This window comes from Tenebrio molitor, chromosome X (genome assembly GCF_963966145.1).
Source record: "Tenebrio molitor chromosome X, icTenMoli1.1, whole genome shotgun sequence".
NCBI classification, from domain to species: domain Eukaryota; kingdom Metazoa; phylum Arthropoda; class Insecta; order Coleoptera; family Tenebrionidae; genus Tenebrio; species Tenebrio molitor.
This window is the reverse complement of record NC_091055.1, coordinates 1,100,164-1,120,946: the sequence shown is the minus strand read 5'-3', so window position 1 is coordinate 1,120,946 and position 20,783 is coordinate 1,100,164. Positions and strand designations below refer to the sequence as shown.

Sequence of the window (20,783 nt, the reverse complement as noted above, 5' to 3'; positions counted from 1 at the left end):
TTTTTAATTAAATACGTATTGAAAAATGTTGAACATTTTATTCCACGAAAATTTCTTCACGTTTATATTCGTATTTCGTATTTATTTCACCAGATGGCGCTAGGATTTGCGGATGTGACGGATGTTTATATGCAAGGGAGTGACATTTGTTCTATTTACATCGTATTTTCCGACTCCGAGGATTATCAGAAATCCAACAAACCTTGATGTTGAATGATTGGTTAAGTAATCCGCTTAAGTTTTCAAAGATCTAACATTTCTCAATAATCTGGGATTACATTTGGTCATCTTGGAATAGGTAAGTTTCCGTTTTACGTTCTATTTATAGTTATGCTTCGGCTATGGGATAGACTTGGTACTGGTAGAAATGTAAATAAAGGCTTAAAAGCGCTTTCATTTATAGGAATCGAGACGCAATTTGCTTTAATGTAGCTTTCTGCAAGCCATTAAAACTTGTGCTAATTTTTTGGCACTCAGGAGGAATGAAGCTTACATTCTTGATGGTAATTTTTATTTTATTTATAATCCACGTTATTAATAAATGTGATTAAATTTCCGTTGCAATTTTGTGTTACTTTTGCTTTCTATTAATACATGAATTTTGTCAATGTCATTGGTGAAATTTAAAATAAACTTATTAAGTGGTATTTTTGTTGTAGAATGTTGCTGAAGATAATTGCAATGTTGAAATTGTTGCTTTTTGCTTTCCTACTGACTGTAAACCCAGCTTCATCCCGAAATGATCCAAAAAATGACCCCAGAAATAATGGAGATCTAGCCTTGTGGATAGATGAAAAACAAGTAAAAATGTTCAGTGGTATGTTAATTTAATGGTAGTGTAAAATCAGTTATCAATTTAAACATTATTTAGGTATGTCGATGGAAATTTACGCCATCGTAAACGGCAACGTTTTGCCGTACATTTTAGATCCAAATTTTGAAAAATATTTGCCAGTCATACCTTCTGAAGTTAGTTATGTTAATTTTACTTGGAAGGCGGGGATGAAGAAGTATTATTATAATTTTGATCGTTTACAGTCATTTGATGAGAGTATTTTAGAAGCTCCAGTGATATCAATTAAAACAAAAGGAAGAGTGCCAAAAAGGCCAAAAGAATTTAGTATTTTATTACCGTGTTTAGGGAACAGTTCAGGTGTTGCGCCCTTTGGAATAGGGCTTCTGATCGAAAGCAGAAAAGGGAAACCTTTAAACGGGACGCCTTTGCGTCTCAAATTGCGCAAAGAGTGTTCACAAAGAAGTAATAAAATCCAAAATTTAAACGTTCACTTTCTAAAGATGCCTACATAATATTATAGATCCTGACCCCGAATGCGATAAAAAATGCGCGAATCAAGGATGGTGTAATCACGAAAAAATATGTCAATGCTCTGAAGGCTACATGGGGCAGTACTGCCAAACTGCCCTGTGTTATCCTCAGTGTATGAATGGAGGTAACTGTACTTCGCCTGGAATTTGCAGCTGCCCGCCAGGGTTTCAAGGGAGGCATTGCGAAGGAGGTAATTATACTAAAAAAATTCATTAAAACGTGCCAAAACATGTAATAATCAACAAAATCTAAAAAGGGATGGGTATTTGCATACTGTTAAGTTGGTAATCATGGTTTGTTAACTGCCAGCAATTAAATAATTGATTTGGATTTTTTTATTTGAAACACAAAACGCACAACACGTTAATGCTGCAGCCACTATTTTCACCGCTCTTTAACGTGTCATAGTTACGTGAGACTTTTTACAGGTATTTGCGGTGAGAAATGCTTGAACGGTGGAAAATGCGTGCAAAAAGACACTTGCGAATGCTCTAAAGGTTACTACGGTCCCCACTGCGAATATTGTACGTACAACGTAATTTAAAATCGAGTCGCATCTGTCATTTTAACTTTTAGCGAAATGCATAATTCCTTGCTTGAACGGCGGGAAATGTCGCGGCATAAACAAATGTCGATGCCCTCAAGGATTTAGAGGTGATCACTGTGAGATCGGCAAGGCGAAACCACACAGAAGCAACTGCAAATTAGCTTGTAAGCATGGCACTTGTGTTGATAACACTTGTGTCTGCGACCCTGGGTGGTATGGCAGGCTTTGCCATCACAGTAAGTTTGCTCAAGAGATTTTTTTAAGTTTTTATAGAGTTTTTTTTCTAGTGACAATGTAAAGGTTTTGGAGGTAACTGGGACGTATTGATAACTTTGCCAAATTTTTTGTAACAACAGCCAAAATTTATTGTACAGTCTAAATTCCTTAATCACATTGTTATACTAAAACTATTGTGTAAAGTTTGTATTTTATGTTTTTTTATATTAATGTAAGCTTTTTATGTTGTAATTATAAACTTTGTACGACAGTCGCTTGTGATATAGAATATGAATATTTTTGTAATTCTGACTATTTTAATAAAATCTGCTAAATCGCTTTATTTTATTTGTTATGTTTCCACGACCTTTGCCTCTACCCTTTACCGAAAATAATCTTTTAATAGCTTCTTGGTGTTGATCGTACAAAATATAGTTTATATTAGTCACTAGATAAAGAAAGTGCAAAAACATTTTGTCAAAAAAAGTTTTCATCCGTGTTTTCATTCATTTTTTTTTCTTATGTAACAATGGTCATTGTATCGAAAACGTACTTGTTAACCCCGAAAGAGACCGGGCCAGAACGTAGCAATGTAACAAAGTTAAAACAACAACAATAAAATAAAGAAAATCAACATTCACATCAAAAACAACGAACATGAACGTTGCGTTTTTTGGGGGGGGAGGGACGTAGCCGTTAACCCCCGAGAGGGTTAACGGCCCCTTCAACCGCGGCCATGCTTCTATCTCCGTGATGTGTTACCTGAAATTATTTAAAATAGTAGTTTTTCAAGGAACGCTGTCGCAGTTTTTTAGGTCACGAGGAAATCCATTTCACGCCTCGGATGCCGCCGTCTCTCAACTAGAGAAGGTGGGAGTGTGGAAAAGGAATGAGTTGAAAAGTGGCCGTTGATGAAGCCGAAACTGGATCAACCTCGATCTCAACAACAACCACGTCGACTGGGGATGATGGGGGCGGTATGGGGATGAAATGCGTTGAAGTGGCTGTCGACGGACGGGGCCGAAACAGTCCCATCCCCAAATCTTATATAATTTTGTTATGATATGTAATTACTAATTAGTACTTAATAAATACCATGTAACTAGGGTTGGCAACAGTGTGGTCAGATTCTTTTTGTAAATACTTCTCCTGGCAATGACTTCTATGATTTCGATGAGTTTTTTCGTTTGATGTTGTCACTGCAGTTTTTAACATTATGTAATGTGATTAAAATCAATTAATATTACTTGAACCAGAAACGACAGTCTCCAGTAAAGGGAAGTTTTTTCTGCGCATGTGCGGCCGCCAATGTTCTTTGGTTATTTTGTAGTTATTTTTAAACTGTTTATTTATAATAAACATCTATAGAAATCCCAGAATTTTTTTGCTCAATACAGCAACAGAGAGGCATTAATGCAAACCCAACCCTTATTCAACTTATTAGCGCATTTAAAAAAAAAATTTTGATTTAAATATTTCCAATATTTCGAAAGAGCTAACAGCTTCGACAATTCTGATTCGGTTTTAAGCCAAACTGGCGATGTATCAGTTCGAAATGGCATGAAATATATTTGGAAAAAAATCATTTTAATTAAATATTGAGGTTTGCATTTACATTTAGTAATTTGAAAATACCGAGAGAAGAATTTTTTCTATTGATTAATAAGTAGGAAGCAATTTTTATTACACATTTTATACAATTTCACTTTGTTCCCGAAAGAAAAGACGAGAATCATCAATTTTTATCATCCATTTATTATTTACTAAATAAAAGAAGAAAAAACTGTGTAATACCTGTGTCCCATTTTTAATTTTGTGCAAATAAATTTTATCTTTATTTACATATTCCTAGATAATTTAAATAATATCTAAAGCTAGTTTGACACGATACTAAATTTCACAGAAAATTCTGTAAAAATGACAAAGACAGACTATGATCCTGATCGTTCATTGGTCCTTATCGAGGGTTTCTCTCATTTTCTAACAAATTTTCTACAAAATTTAGCTTAATAGACAGTTTTAAGCAATTTTGACTTCTGCCTGTAACTATTTTGTGAAGATAAATGTTAAATAAAAATAACTCAAAAAAAACCATCGTGTTTATTTAATTTACCCTGAAACAACTCAAATTAACTTGATAATATTAACAGATCACTTCTGAATTAAGGTGTATAAGGGAGATGATATTATGGAAAGAATGAATCAGTTCGGCAGTTGCCAACTTGTTCTTGATGATGAGTCATGCAAAAAAAAACCCAGTTTACACAAATATTTGACACAATATTTTATTTTTAAGAAGGTGATAAAGAAAAAAAACATCTAAATCATTTGATATAAACTGGAATAGAACAAAGATAGATAAAGGACAAATTCTGTATCGCAGCGCCACAAGTGGACGATCAAAAAGTTAACACAAAGAAATGACATCACATCTTTCAAGCCGTTTCTTATCTAATCATATTACCCCAGCCCAGATATCATGAGGCATGAGCCATCTGAAAGTGACAACAAAAGAGCAAATACAAAATTACCGTAATCGTATTATTCTGAATCAACTAAATCAAAAAACGAAATGTCGTTCTTGCAACTTTCATCCATGAAATGAAAACTGGTGAATCACATTCCATCTCCAGTAGGTTCCACAGCTATTGGAGGTGGAAAGAAGAATGTCTCAAACGGTATTTTTACCTGGGTTTGAACCTTTCCCAATTTTGAGAGAACTATAAATGTTTAGACTAAGAATGGGATGTTGGAAAAGGAAGAATTTTTACAAGATTTTCAGCTTTTTTTGTTATTATTTAATTGTTTTGTGAAGTACTCAATATCCCTTGGTCCAGAAATAAAACACCATTTTGAAATATTGCCTTTTATAGTAATTTTAATAAAATATTGAGATTTTTACATTTTTTAATTAAGATTAAGAAACGGTGAATTTTTACAAAATTTTGGCCATTTTTATTAAACTATTAATAACAATTAATTTTTGAAGTGTTCAATCCATGATGGTCTAGAAATGAAATATCCTTTTGCAGGATCCAATTTTATAGTTGTTTTAATAATTTTCTACATAAATCTTCCGATTTGCCTTGGTCCAGAAGTAACATTTACGTAACTACTACGGCATGTCCAACATAATACCATCGTATTTACATTTTAAAGTGTAAATATGTACAACGATAATTCTTTTTACCAACATTTAACATTTAGCTAAGTGACAAACCATTGTAACAACGTTGGTCTGGCACCTGTTACGAAAATAACTTCCTGTAATAAATGAATTTTGTTTAGTTCCGTAAACCATTTTGTAATATTGTATTACCATTTAATTTAGCAAAAAGAAGTATTTTAGCAAAAACAGATCACAAAATGAAAAACAAAGACACTGAACTGTGACAGATGCCCAATTTCACAAGCTGTAATATACGAAAAATAAACAGAATTTGTGATAAAGTTTTTATTTTTTAATAAAAATTGTTCAGAATTCCGAAAGCCGGTTTATTTATACCTAGCAGCCGCTCCTGCAGTGGCGGTTGATAAATAACCAATTTACCCTCCTGGTAGTTATTTAACTAGTACATATTGCGTGTACATCAATCGGGAAAGATTTCTCTTTGCAAAAGATCCTGAAAGCCAATTATTAATATTGCTCATATCTACTCTACTTCCGACAAAAATAGGTATACTCCGTACGGTGATAGATTGCACGTTTTTAAATTCTAGTTCCAAAACATAAAGCAGTGAAAAATACTAAACTCTCCATCTCAATTGTTTCACGTTATGTAGAAAACCGTTGTATACCTGCAGATTAATTCCCGCCAAACCAGTTTCTGTGTCTGTCTTCTGTCAAAAAACGTGCAATCTATCAGAGTACGGAGTATACCTAGGTATATCTTTTTTAAAAGGACTGCATTTATTTACGATACACAGATTACGTGTTTTTGTGATGCCAGTTAAACATTTTTAATGAACATAATTACAAAGTTACATAAATAAAATACTTATTGTCAGCCAACAAATCAATTCGTCAAGAGATCTGTTTTCGTTTTTCTTTGAGCTGTAGCGAAGGTAAAACGGGGGAATTCCGATCATGTTGGTAATTATTCCTATCTGCGTAAGCTGATCTTCTGTTGTGATGTCTCTAATTTAAAATGTTTAATTTTTAAAATGGCGACAGTACAGGTGTGTTCTGCTTAGTTTCACTCTAAATGCAGTGCCATGATCGTTACGATACAACACACAACTACCAATATGTAAATCTTAAAACTACAATGTATTATCGTGACTCGAATTAAAATAGACACATTTAAATTTTTTCCTAATTTCTGTCTTCTTGTTGTTACGAACAGGTGATCAGAATTACCAGTAGATCAGTATAATTCTGACAAAACTTCTAAGCTATAACATAACTTACAATGTTTTAATATATCGACCTATTTACACAAGTTTGTTCGATAATAATTAAGTACTGGTTTTGTTCTATCCAACAAATACACCAGTTGGAACTTGACCAATTTGAAGTCCTACACTTTACCCTGATCCAACATCATACGAAAAAGGCACATTTAAATAATTCCATATTTTTTTCATTCTTTGCAAAAAAACATCTCTATTTGATCCTTTCCTTTTAATTAATTTTTTTTTTAATACATATTACCAGTGTACCTACCTTCAAAGACTGAGTTTGAAACGAATATTCTTTGAAGATTTTTTTAACCGTTTGATCGTCGTTGTAAACAAATGACAATATTTACTTCAATAATACGACTAAATAACGTAACGACGCAACTTAGTAGACAGTGTCTGTCAGAACCTTCAAATACATTAATAAACAATGTTAAATTAAATTAATGAATCCGAAGTAGAAAAAATAGATGTTACACTCGTTTCACAAGACATGTTGTCGAACTCGTTCCTTTAGAGCACTCCTCACTGCGTTCGTCGTGCTCTAAACCCTCTCGTTCGACAATAGATTGTTTTGTGCAAGAACAATATACTATTGTGTATGTCGGTGATTTGTACAATTGATTTTGTACTATGCTTATGCCATACATTTTTCTTTTTTATTCACATTACTGGGCAATCACATAAATTTCTAGTTTTAAATTATTTGAAATGACTGCTATTACTTGCGTTTATGTTATGTTACAGGTATTACCCATTAAACTAAGGTAATTGTAAAACATTAATGGTTAACTGATAATACTAATGTACGAGAAATATGTTTGCTAGGTCATTGATATCTCCATTTTGATTTAACTTCACAAAATGCATTGAAACATTTTAATTGCAACACAAAACTATTGCGAAAAGGCAGAACTCGATTTTCAATTTGCGAAATGACATTCCATTATTTATTTTCTATGGTTTAATAAATAGAATGTCAATATCTGTTGTGTACGTAAAGGACATCTACTAGGTCAACAAGTGCGAAAAGACCCTTGGCCTGGTCTGGTTCAGACGGTCGTTTGGGGGGCACGGATTCCTCGAGCCCCCTAGACGAACCCAAAAAGGATGTGGGCAGTTCAGTGGCTAAACTTGTTCCCGCTGTCCCAAGCGTGAGACGGTGAACAAAACAAATTAATAATTGAACGGAAACAACGTTATCGCGAAAAGTTTTTGTCCAGCGACAATAGCAAACGATCCAGATCGCGGGGACTAAAATCGACGAGTCCAGGCGGAGCTGGACGAAATAAAAAAATACTCGAGACGTCTCCGAGTCCTGTTCGATTCAAAAATAAGTGAACGAATCCTCTGCAAGGACGAAAGGGTTCTCAATGAAGATAGCGCACGGTACAGGGGATGTGTTATTTATTTAGTGGAAGAATTGAACGCTAACGCTGAGATTTACCTTGTAATTATTTTCCGTTTGCTTCTCTGTTTCCTTGAAGATACATATTTGGTAAATAAATAATAATCATTAGTCATTACTAAATATGGTTGAGCTGCACGTGCCAGTTCACATTTTCACTCACGTTTGGACGATGCTAATAGAATAATTTCAATAAAAATTTAGAATTAATCATTCATGATAAATTTATAACGAGAGTAGATTTTAAATGCTTAATGAAATATATCTTTTTATTGCCTATAAATAAAACATACTAGCACTGATTAATTTAGGTCCAAATATAAAAAACATATCACTCGTAGTAGATAATAATTAATAAGCCTTTCATAAAGGCTAATAACTTAATGACTTTAATTAACTTTAATTAATTTTACAGATTTGTTTCACTTTATCTAGTATCCTATATCGTTGAGATTTTTCTAAATAAGTTAAAACGCGATAAGTAATTAATCTACAATTTTTCGTAGAGCTTTCATTTAGTTGATAACATTTAAAACACATTTTGTACCGCTATCCGCTTGACGTCGCTCAAAATTTGTAATTTTTCAAAAACCCGAAAATAACATCCAAATGGAATGGATATTATAATAGTATGTATATTGTTATACGAGTGTTCTAAAAAAACCAGTTCGACAACATGTCTTGTGCAACGAGTGTAACATGCTATTTTTTCTACTTCGGCTTCATTAATTAAATTTTTTTAATTATAAAATTATTATCTAGTGACTTTTATTTTAATGGAATTGGGTTGGTATTGACGAAGCAATGTTATTTCATTGAAAATTAAATTTTAAATGGTCTCCCAGATGTTCTTACAATAATAATCTACCTCCTTAATAGTTTATTTTGATCCAAAGCATGCATTCAGGAATGACATCACATTTAACACTGAAATTTACTTTCAATACCAACCCCAAATTCAATTATCACTAGAAACGATGCTATAAAATTGATCTTTGTGGAGCCGTTTTCGGTGTCACAAAATGCTCATTGTGACACCGAAGTAGAAAAAAATATTTGCTTTCCAGAATTCATGTTTTCACCACGTGATATGTGGTTTTGGGTGTGCAACATCTCAGAAATATTCTCAACACTCGTATTTCAAAAACGTCAAAAACTGAGATACAAGGTTTTGATTTGTGAGCGACGCAATGTATACGCAGTGACTTCAACAGAAAAGCGCTCACAAGGAAGCTCCGTCAAAAATTAATTCCCGAATCTGAATAAATGAAATGTATGATTGATGCTCAAAGTTATCGAACTTGTTTCCAGGAATCCTCTCGATTTTTGACGGTAACGATTTTAAACGTGTAACGTAAAAATCTCGTAAATGTTCAGTTGAAATTATCAGAAAAATAAAAATCTTTAATTCACCAATTTGGGACTTAAAGACAACCTGAAAATTTAAACTTTTGTAGGAAAAAGACGAGCAATGGTCAATACTGCAGATAGATTTAAAATAAATTTATAAACACACCTTTTGACTTGACTAAAATTAATGAATCTAGTTCTGCGACAGCTTGTATTTTATCGAATACTAATTGTTAATCCCCAAGATTTCATACTAATCTTAATTTTAATTCAATCTTTATTAAAAGATTACTTGCAATCTTCTAATCATGAAATCAATGCATTATTTAATTTAAAAAACAACTGTAAGTGGCCAATTAGCATTTAAATGTAAGTAATTGCAGTAACTCTCACACGTACAAAATTTGATTGTTTGTCACTGTTACTGTCACAAATTTAGAACAATTAATTCCGATTGTTCGCTACAAAAATTCATGTTTTTTTATTACTACTTAGCCTCCCCACAAAGTGGTGGCGAATGGTTTGCGCATTAAAATTTAAATTAAAGAAATACAAGGCGATCAAGAAGGACTGTTTCAGTTGGTAATACTGAATTTTATTTTTGAATGGTACAACTGCAAAGAGTTAATTTATGTTTAGAGCAAAATGGGGGGCACTTCGACCATTTCCTTTATTTAATTTTTAGACAATTGTTCTGTATTTCAAGTTTAATTTCTTTTTATCGTTAATTTTTACTCTCATAACCGACCATTTTGTTACATCAGATATCTGTCAAATAAACCAACAAAACATGTAACAAATGTTCCTAATTTTATAACACCTTGTGCATTTTCTAAAGGATTTGACGAAAACAAATGAAAAATTTATTATAAATCATTTGTTCTCTATTAAACAAAAATTGAAACAGATTTTGAAACAAACTAATACTGAAACAGTGAACTACTGAAACTTATTACAAACATCAAAATGCGAATTCTGGACTGAAACTTGGTACATCTGGTCAAAATTTAATTCCGACCTACTTTTTCTAATTACATAATATTCCTTTTGATATTACCGACGCAAAGTCGCAGTTGGCCTTATTTGCAACTTACATCGCTTTAAAAATGCACCTACGAAGTTTTACGACTGCGCAAAAATTCATATCTATAAAACAACGAAAATATCAAGTTGGCCTAAATGCGACACGCTGCCCGCTGCATCAGAAATTTTATTTTAAATGCAGAAGTTGATAAACATGTTGTGGACTGTAAAATCTGATAAAAAAACTGTTTCTCTGCGTGATACAATCAACGAGTAGGTACATCAGAATAAAAAAAAAGCCAATGCCCAATGCTCACTTTTGTTGCCAATTTATTTATTACATATTTGATCGTTCTTAAATAAACTTTCGTTTTGCGGATCTGAATTCGCATTTCGTTAGTTTTGATTTGTCAGGTGCGTAACATTTGCATTGTAAATTTCGCGAGAATCGTTATCGCGGGGTAAAATAATTCAGGGAACTCGATCGTATGATTTTTTTATTGCGTAATGCGCAATAAAAAAGTCGCGGCCCACGCGTTCATTCCGGTTGTAAATGGTCGTGTTAATTCGATTTTTGGTCGTTTTGCTCGTCGAGGATTGCGAAGAAAGGGCAAGTTGTCCGTGAAGAAACCGTTTCCGCAGTGCAACCTGCGTCTTGTTGGTTTTTGCGAGTGAAGCAGCGAGAAGATTTCGAGTGTAAAAAATGAATTGGAAGTAGAGATATTGTGCGTCGATGGTGGTGGGGTTAGACAAAACACCTTTGAATTCTGCCGCTGACAAGGGCGGTGTTGCGCAGTCTCAGAGTACGTCAGTTTTCGACGAAGGTGGGCCTTGTGCACGGCAGACGGTCGTCTGCATAGAAATAAGCATAGTCGGTGCAGAGAAAAATTGGTTATGTCGTAAAGCACGTGTGAGCCCACCCCCAGGAAAATGCTGCCTCGAATATGCGACCTCTTCGTAGCATGCAGCTTGATTTTGTGTTGTCTAATTGGTGGTTCTTCGGCCAATTCGGAATTAAACGGCAGCCAGGGTAAGTTTGAGCGCCCGTACCCTCCATCCCCGGCCGCAGAGGGTCGAGGGTGAAGTCGCGATTTTTCCTGCAGGGTTAACCGAACAACATTTCGAGCACTTGTTTTCGCTCACGTCACATCGCCTGATCTCTATTATTTACCTGACTGTGTACCTGCGTGAACCTACCTACAAAAATCGTCGACCTAACCTTTAAATAGCCTCGGCGCGATCGCCGATTCGATCTTTCAAATGCTTGTTAAAATCCTACCCGATCGACCCTTCCGTTTAAATTTTGCTAAAGTGTGGCCGACATCGTTTGTTTATTTACCCACACCGAACGCGAACGTTTTCGATACCTAATACGCCGCACTCTTGACAATAAGCGGCAACATTTTTTCGCGACCTTTTTATTTATCGCAACCTTACTTTCTTACTCCTGCGAAATTCCAACAAAAAATTACATTAGTTATTGGTGGCATCATTCGGAACTCGAATCAAATTCGTCGCTTGAAAAAATCACTAATTGCAAAACATTTATGACATAATAAATCCAAACGTATTTTGTAAATACATAGTACATACTCTGTTTGCGGTATGCGATGCATCATTTAGACGGAGAAGCTCTATTTTAATTATCCCCGAATTATACTCGTCTCTGTACAATACGATTTTCGATTGGTCGAAATTAGATTTTCATCAACTCTGCCAAATATTACGTTACAAGTCGCAATTTTATGTCTGTTAATCAACAAAATGAAAACAATTTAAAAATACGTCTCCTGTGAGGGTGACCGCAAGATTTACGTAGCATTTTGACTTTTTTATTGTGTCGCAGATGAACCATGTATATTGTGTTGCCTACATCTGCAGAAATATTTTTTTATCTTGTAAATATTAAGAATATTCATAGTTTTTTACTTGCTGGTCTTGATAGACATATTGTTTATTATTACACGTGTTTTTCCATTCATGTTACACCAAAATTAAATAATATTACGACCCTGTTGAAACTTCAACAGTGTATGATGACTGGCATAATATACAGTTCTGTAATAACAGGAAAGTAAGGTTTTCCTTGGAAACGTTCTGTTGTGCCAGGAATAGAGTGAGTTTTTTAAATATTTCATTTAAAAAATTGCGTACGTGTCAGGAGTACCAAGAAGCAAATAATCTGTCATGAATAATGAAATGTTAGTGCGATTAAACCAGTAATCTTTCGGAGCTTTCGATCCTTTCAAACTTAGTTTGTTGGTGTCGAATTAGGAACTAGGATAATAATCTCTTTGTTCTTGGCTTTATATTTGGTAGTTTATTACTAAAGAAAAATAATGTCGTCGAACAATAATATATGTAATTTGTTTTGAGTAATTTTGTGTCAAAATTCAAAAAATATTGCATTAACATGTTTATTTATTTGTAATTATTATTGCAGATTTAGACTCAATTTTTGCAAGTCGTAGTTTTATTAATTTCTGTTTTTTTTTTCAGTTGCAACTAACTGCAAATGTAAACATTAGAGTAACGACAATACGTTGTTGTTGTTACGCAATACTGATATGACTGTAATTTCTAAACAAGGATCGAGTTTTCAAAAGGGAAAAACTTGCTGCGGAATTTTCCAGTCGATGCGTACATTTTTTAATGAAAAATCTTTGCAAAAAGTTACGCAACACAGATACATCGCAAATTTCATGTATTCATTAATTTTGAATAAAATTTAAATTAGAAAAAACATCGTGTTTTGACCTGACCTAGTATGTCTCTATTTATTTACAATTCGCAATGAACACGCAGATTTATTTTTGTAATTTTTTAGAAAGTGGGAAATATTCAAATTTGACCAAAATTATTTTTAGTTTTGATCTTAATTTTGAATACCTAACCTAATGTATTAACGGGTGGTTATTTAAAAGATTCATGACTACACTTTTAATGATCAATTTATTGATAATGGTGATAATTTTGATGAAATGATTTGTTTGAAGGATATAAATCGTAACTGTTGTTAATACGAAACCCGCCGGCGATCAATTCGCATTTTTCTACACTGAAATTATCGATAACGTGGAAAATGTGGGACTAGGATCCTTAAAAACTTCATAATTTACCATTCAATGCAACACGGTTTATGAATTTATGATCAAAAGTTTTAGTACAAACATTACATCAAAACGCCCAGTCATAGGTATTAATGAAGGAAATATTTATTAGGAGAACCAATATATTATTTACGTAATAATCGTTTAGTGTTCTTTGTTCGTTCTGTAGAGAAATGAAGTTATTTAAATAATTATCGTTTTGTTTGGTCATTATTTATGAAGAGAATAATTCGATGGATTATTGGATTCATTCGTAGAATAATTAGAATTAAATTGCTCCTTCATTACTGGATTTACTAATACGTAATAAAGAAAATTAATTACATAATTAAATTATGTGCTTTCAAACAGTTTTAAAAATGTACAAAATTTTTATTAAATAAAAAAAACCACTGTAATCGTGCTACGTAATACCTATTTGATTTATGAGCGATGCAATCGATAGATTTTGACAAGATAAAATGAAATTCCAAATTAAGTACCTAGTCAGGTAATTTATTTAAGAGCTTCGCTTATTTTTGTAAATTAGAAGTTCATTCTGAACATGTTTTAAAAGGGGCAGTCTATGATATTTTATCTTGTTTTATTAATTTTGGCTGAATAAATAATTCCACTAGAACAGCAAAGAAGAAACCTTGCAATTAGTTTGTTAATTGGACGTTTTCACGTATCCGCCTAGAAGATTCACTCATCCGCACTTACACAGTACAGAGATGGATTTAGGAAATTGTATTTACAGGGTGTTTTTTTAAATTTGGCGTCGAAGAGTCGATTGTGAATGAACCACTTATCTTAAAAACACTGATTTTTCAAAGTGTAGATTAAAAACACAAACAACACAAAAAGTGAGGTTAGATTTAAACAGCTGATCGGAGTTGTCAATATTTTCTGTAATTTGTACATTGCATGTAGGCGTTTTTTGCACGAACAATATAAAATGTGCTTAAAGAGATGCATCGCATTTGTACGAGTATAATATAGTCTGTTTTTTAATGATATCTATTGAAAGTACGCAAACTCGCATTTAAAATTTGAACGTGTTATTGCAAATGCCTCGTAAAGTGACACATTTATTAAACTCTCAGATTAATTGTTATTAACTTTATTAATATACTGGGCTACTAATATCTCTACATAACCGCAATTTTTATATTATGACATTCTTCACCCTAGGGCCTAGATCAAAAGTGTACAATGTTACCAACTGTATTTTGGGTGTAAATTGCGGTGTTGGTGGTTCTTTGATATGTTATTTGAATTTTAGACTGGAACAATTTTTTTTTTTAAATGTTATTCGCATGTAATTTAATTCTCCCTATTTTGCCAACCGGCGCAGATTCGAAGTTTGGAATTTAGGGAATTTTTGAATGAGACAAAAATACACATGGAAAAATTTAAAGTATGCGATTGTTTTTACGTTCCAAATTGAAAGGAATTGTTGAATTGATATTAAATTTACTTCCCATTTCCATAAAACGAAGGTCGACAATTTTCTGTTAAACTTCCTCATAATGTTAATTAGCGCTTTGAAATTTGATATAAAGTTAGGTTTACAATTAAGCCATTATTATATTTTATGGAGTGGGTACTGAACTCTCGACGTTGTAATTTGAGAGTATTACAATTAGAAGGAAATACGTTGGCACCGACTGCGGGGAGGTTTATGAAATTTAATAACCTGGCGTAAGTGCAATGATTTTAAACACAACCACCGTACACGAACATTTTTCGTGGTTTGGGGGGTTAAATGTGACGTAACAATTTTAGTGATTTGGTTTTTTCGAGAGTGGTTCTAACTTACGTAATTTATTTTGTTGTAATTGTTTTAAGGGAAATAGATTTTCATCAGTTGTTTTATCTCAAATAACTAAACTTGTTAACAAATTTTAAATAGAACAGTTGAAACTGTTTTCCGCATTAAAATTAATTACTCTCGAGAATTGTTATTAGAGAATACATTGTGTTTAATTACACTTTATAAATCTAAATTAATGTGGACATAAATATTAAAAGCGGCTTTAAACGCTTCATTAAAAAAATTCTGCAAAAAGAAGACACGATTTTAGTGTCACCTTTATTGTGCAAGAGTGAAAAAGTGATAGCATCTCGACCTTAATCCAATATTGTAATTCCTATAACTAAAATGACCTTAATTTGAAATAGGAACTTTTTCTGTACTTAAGAAATAACCGACTGTATTATTATGAACGGCCCATATTTAATTTTTTTTTATAGTGATTTAATAAGAGCAAAGTTTCTTTTAAAAATTTAACGTTAAGTGCAGCGGTATAATGTAAAAGTTTAGTGCATATTCCTCCAGAGGAAAAGTTTTTACGGGAGGACGCCCGAATAAGGGTGAAAATTTCTTGTCTAACTAATAATAAAGAAGTTCAGCAAGTTATTGTGTTTAACTGGGCGGAAACAATCAACTGATATAACGTTGTCAGTGAGGATGTCCAGAAAGAAAAATACTAGAACGTAATAAGACGACTCGGTAAATTTTACCAAGTTTTTAGCGCACGGATCGATGGAAGTTGATTAATGAAAGTGAACAAACCGCAACTCCAACTCATGAATAATGAACATCATTCGCATTTGAAGTTATATTTTTTGGGAAATTTTTGCCACTCAATTTACTCTTACCTTTTTATCGATCCGCCTGATTGGACATTTATTAACAAACAATAAAGTTTAAAACTCGAAATATTTTTAGCCGAGCCTGACGTGAAATAAAAACATTGCTACAGGGTATTGTTGGAAGTTGTACAGATATTTTAACCACGAGCTACTGGCTTCATGTAGAACTCGGAAAAAAATATCTAAACAATTTTTTTAAATTGCTTTTAGTCTTCTACGTTGTCAAACAACCTCGTAGGTAAAATTTCGGCACATTTTAAAAATACACCTGTATATCATATTTTATAAAACGTACACCAATGAGGTTTCCTTGTTTTAAAGCATATTTCCTATAGGTTACTTCCCATTGGCGTACATGTTATAAAACATAATATACAGGGTGTATTTTTAAAATGTGCTGAAATTTTACCTACGAGGTTGTAAGACAACGTAGAAAACCAAAAGCAATTTAAAAAAATTGTAGGTCAAAAAATAAATGTCATTTTATTTTTTGACATAGAATTTTTTAGATATTTTTTCCGAGTTCTACATGAAGCCAGTAGTTCGTGGTTAACATATCTGTACAACTTTCAATAACACCCTGTATATGTTCAGATCGTTGTTGAATTCATGTTTGTTAGTACAAAAAAAAAATCACGAGTGCTACCTCATCTTTTGTTTTATCGAAACGGTTGTCTTACTTTGATAGTATGCAGAATTATACTGGCTATGCACAGTCGTTTTATTGGTTGCCTATTTACGCCCGTTTCGAAAGTAACATTCTTATAAAATGCTTTCTTTTCAATGGTAAAACCCATTTTACCACTTATTCTGGGATAATTGCTGCTTACAATTACAGTAAACGTTTGTAAACTTTGCCGAAATCGAAAACTTGTTTCCTAGATTAACACAGCACATTTAACGCTTATTTACATAGAATTCCGCTACGACATGACCGATAATTTGCAAGGCTTGCTCTGATTTGTTTTCTTTTTGTTGTTCCATCACGATTTTTGCGTATCGCACTGCTTTTCTTCGCAATTCAGTGAATCCAGCCAGATGTTTAGGTCTGTTATAATAAGCAAATTTAACTTTTGCGAATATTTATATTTTTTGTCATTAAAGCAATTTCTTAAATTTCTTTCTCGAACAAGTCTTCGCCAGAAGTAGAAATACAATTCCATCGTCATTTAATATTGTAGAGCAACGTTTTTATTTAAAAAAATAATCAACATGACAAATTCATTGTCCGAGTTTAAATGAATTTTTTTATGAATACGCCTACGATTAAAAATGTTTTTTTAAACAGAGCTACCGCTACTAGGGGAAACTCTTTCAAATAGAAATATTTTTCGAAACATTAAATTATCGATGAGGATAATATACAGGGTGTCTTAAAATTATCGTATTCCGAGTTCGGGGCTTAGAAGGGGATATCCTGTTGACCAAGTAAAAATCTAAAAAAAAAATATCAAAGTTGCCAATATTTGTGCAAAAGTACCTGATTAATATTCTAGCTATGTTGTACTTCCCTTTTGAACAAAAATTGGAAAAATCAAACTTTTATTTTGTCGAGATAAAGCTGCTTTTTCAAGAAATGTCTTTTCATTTATATTTTAATATTTTACATAATCATCCTCACCATATTTCAAAATGAATGTCAACCATTTATATTTTTTATTTGAAGAAAACATGACCATATATCTTTGTAAAGACCCCTCCTATATTTTTTATTTTATTTTTTCGAGATTCCTGAGATTTTTCCCTACAAGACCCCCGACTTGGAATACGTTAATTTTGCGACACCCTGTACATTGTAGATAATATTTTTAGAAGAAATTGTGGTGTTTGTTTTTGTGTTACAAAACGCTCCGTCATCATAAAAAAATGTTGGATAGTGTAACATGTGGTCAGTATTGTTAGAAAAAGTTTTATAGGACAGAATTTTTTATGTATGGGCCTGAGAGATGGTGTATTAATATTTTCGAATAATATTACGTCATTTAATAGGAAATTGTCCGGATCCATAGCGTTTCAGCACATTTGAATACCAAATTAGGATAGGTTGCAGGGCTGCAACATTAACAATAATTACACACAGGTTTCGTTTGAATTATTCAAGAAGGAAGGGACACAACTGCATTGTAATCACGTAAAAATAATACATTAGGTATGTGATTATTCAGTTCACACTCATTATTAAAATTTCGTTTACGGTCACGTTCACGAGATTACCCAATTAATTGAATTTCCCGCCTCACTTTAAATCCCACTGACGTAATAGAGACATTAATTCGGCACACTATCGTACCAATAGGAGTATTAATGATGAAGATTACTATAGCTATTGTACGAATTAAACTTCAAACGTCAGCGAAATTAGATTTTCTTCCTCGAAATACTAGCTGCGTCGGTTCCGTAACCTCGTTAAAAACACCATCAGGGGTTTGCCTTGATTTTTAAAAATACAATGTGGGGCTTTGCGTTCTCGCAAACAAAATTGACTCGGTGTTATTTTACTCTTTCGTTTGTCACATTCGAAATTTGCTTTTGCCCCAATACGTTTCGGCAAAGTTTTTCTAATTTAAATACGCATCATCATGCGAGTCAAGTCGCATCGGTCGATTTAGATTACCAGTTCTTCACGGACTAATTGATGTTTCGAATCGAATCAAACTTTAATAACACACATTGACTCAACAAGGCAGTATTAGTGTTTCAACGTGTAATGTTGTCTGGCACGCCTCACAAGCTTTTAGGCATTCCTTTTTATCTTTGACGATCCTAAATTGATTGAAGGTGGTCAGGGAATGGACAAATGATCAATAACAATGCCATTACACCCCTTTAGTTTTTTCAAAGCCGGGTCCTTTGAAGTTAACCGAAGGAAAATCAATGATACAGATTACAAGGAGCATGGAAAATTATTTGCAGCGCTGAAACTTTTTAGAACGCAAGAATTCTCGTCTTTTATTAAAGACAAACTCGTGTGTGTATTTTTCCGATGTCATTTATGTGCGACCAAAATCACTCACAATAACTACCTATTTCTTTGGCAGAATTTACAACGTCGTTAATATAAATACATAAAGATTTTCTTCGTCGTTTCGACAAATTGTTCAGAGATTTTAGATCACGAATAAAGGTGAATTTTATTTATATCATTTGCCCTTTGCAAATAACAAAAAAAGAAACTGTCGCTCGTTGGAGAAATACCAAATAAAAAATTTATTTTTAGAGCTTCAGTTAATGAGCGCACCCGATGTGCATCTCGAATTTTATTTTTAAACAAAAAGGTATCCAGTAAGAACGAAATGTTAATTTTTTTTTTTGATAAAATCCAAGGGATTCAGATCGTAATTGTTTTTACGGTTTTTGTTGATTATCTGGCAAACTATGCGTTTTATGCTCAATTTTCATCATAGAATTAATCGGTGGAATTCTAACACTCCCTGTATAAAGAGTCTTGTCAAACAATGCTATTCTAGTTTGCTAAATCATAACCATTTTTCTAACAATCAGGGTTATGAAGATTGTTATACAAATGTGTGACAAATCATCTTGCTAATTTGAAAGATGGACTTGTAGTCGAGTCAATGAAGGTTTTTACTTCTTAATCCTCAAGAACTGGTCGGATTTTGATGATTTTTTTTTTGAATATTTGTTTTCATATATTATTTGAATTCAGAAACATTTTGGTGGGGGCACATAAATATTTCTATTGTTTAAACAATAATTTTGCTATTTATGGAAAAAATTCAGTTTGTCACGATATTTATTCCAAAGGGAATATTTTATATTGAAACTCTAGCATAAAATGTAGTTGTTAAGTTAACATTTCTAGTAAAAATTCAATTTTTACAACATAAAAATGCGGTACAATGAGAATCGAGAAATACCTACATATACATATTATTTACATAGAGTTTTGGCACTACTACCTGTACCTACTTGTACTAAACAGCACAATGGAAATGGATATGTAATTAATCCATCATTAAAGTATTTTGCAAATTCGTAAATATATTTTCATTTGTTAAGGTGAATCGCAACCTGCTATCGTTGTAGTTCAACCAACACTCACTTTCACACATCACATATAAACATAAAAGATTTTGCCTATAATCTCCCTCAAAACGTATCATCCCTTATATTAAAAATGTTTAATGTAAAGGGCATAAGTAAGAAGAAGAATGCTGGAACGAGGAAAACGACTAAATCGTCGCTACATAGGTATATAATATTTTTGAACAATTTAAAACGGATGTTTACGATGTTAGCAAGTTTTTCTACATAATTGATGGTGGTATGATACTTCACAGATTAAAACGTCAAACAGCAAAAATAAAAATAGATTTATTAATGTTCTTTGCAAAAAACTGACCGAAAATAATTTTCAACGTATTCTAGCAGAAAGTGTTGCTGATGTACAAGAGGATATTAATGTGTTAGTGTTATTAATGACTTGATCACCAGATGATAGAGAATTGTACTATTTAAAACCACGAAGAAATAATGTCTTACTCAACGAAAACAAATTGAAACCAGTTTTTAAATATCAATAAGGAGAATTTTCGGAAACAATTATGTATAAATAAAGACAACAGAAAGAGTAGTTTATGATCCATATAATAAACGATGAACCGTTCCTATACAAATATTCAGAGATTAGGTATTTTTCATTTTCTCTTCCTTCTTGTCGCGGGACGTTATAACCGCACTGTTGCCAAATTGTCACCTCCGTGATTGCCACATCTGCAACGGTACGTATTATCATAAAATTCG

At 32.8% G+C, this 20,783-nt stretch overlaps 2 protein-coding genes across 3 annotated transcripts in view; both read left to right on the top strand.

Moving 5' to 3' along the window:
• Positions 1–104: 104 nt before the first annotated feature.
• LOC138140391 (protein shifted-like) lies at positions 105–2,433 on the top strand. Its single transcript, XM_069061402.1, has 7 exons — positions 105–298; positions 660–817; positions 872–1,258; positions 1,317–1,517; positions 1,756–1,851; positions 1,904–2,110; positions 2,148–2,433. The coding sequence occupies exons 2-7, from the start codon at positions 661–663 to the stop codon at positions 2,159–2,161; spliced, it is 1,062 nt and encodes a 353-aa protein (XP_068917503.1). The 5' UTR covers positions 105–298; position 660; the 3' UTR covers positions 2,162–2,433.
• An 8,480-nt stretch (positions 2,434–10,913) lies between these two features.
• The window catches only part of LOC138140496 (very low-density lipoprotein receptor-like), a 61,536-nt gene continuing 51,666 nt past the window's right edge, over positions 10,914–20,783 (top strand). Inside the window, exon 1 of one of the 2 annotated variants that reach the window (XM_069061613.1) lies at positions 10,914–11,302. In XM_069061613.1, the coding sequence (XP_068917714.1) occupies positions 11,203–11,302 (100 nt within the window). In that variant the 5' untranslated portion in view covers positions 10,914–11,202. The remainder of the gene's footprint in view (positions 11,303–20,783) is intronic. The other variant, XM_069061612.1, reaches the window with a different exon arrangement.

Bases quoted from the DNA above. Each gene is read 5' to 3' on its own strand.
- LOC138140391 (XM_069061402.1), top strand. From the start codon at position 661: ATGTTGCTGAAGATAATTGCAATGTTGAAATTGTTGCTTTTTGCTTTC. The intron at 1,518-1,755 runs GTAATTATACTA...GACTTTTTACAG, and splicing joins AGGGAGGCATTGCGAAGGAG to GTATTTGCGGTGAGAAATGC. The intron at 1,852-1,903 runs GTACGTACAACG...TTTAACTTTTAG, and splicing joins CGGTCCCCACTGCGAATATT to CGAAATGCATAATTCCTTGC.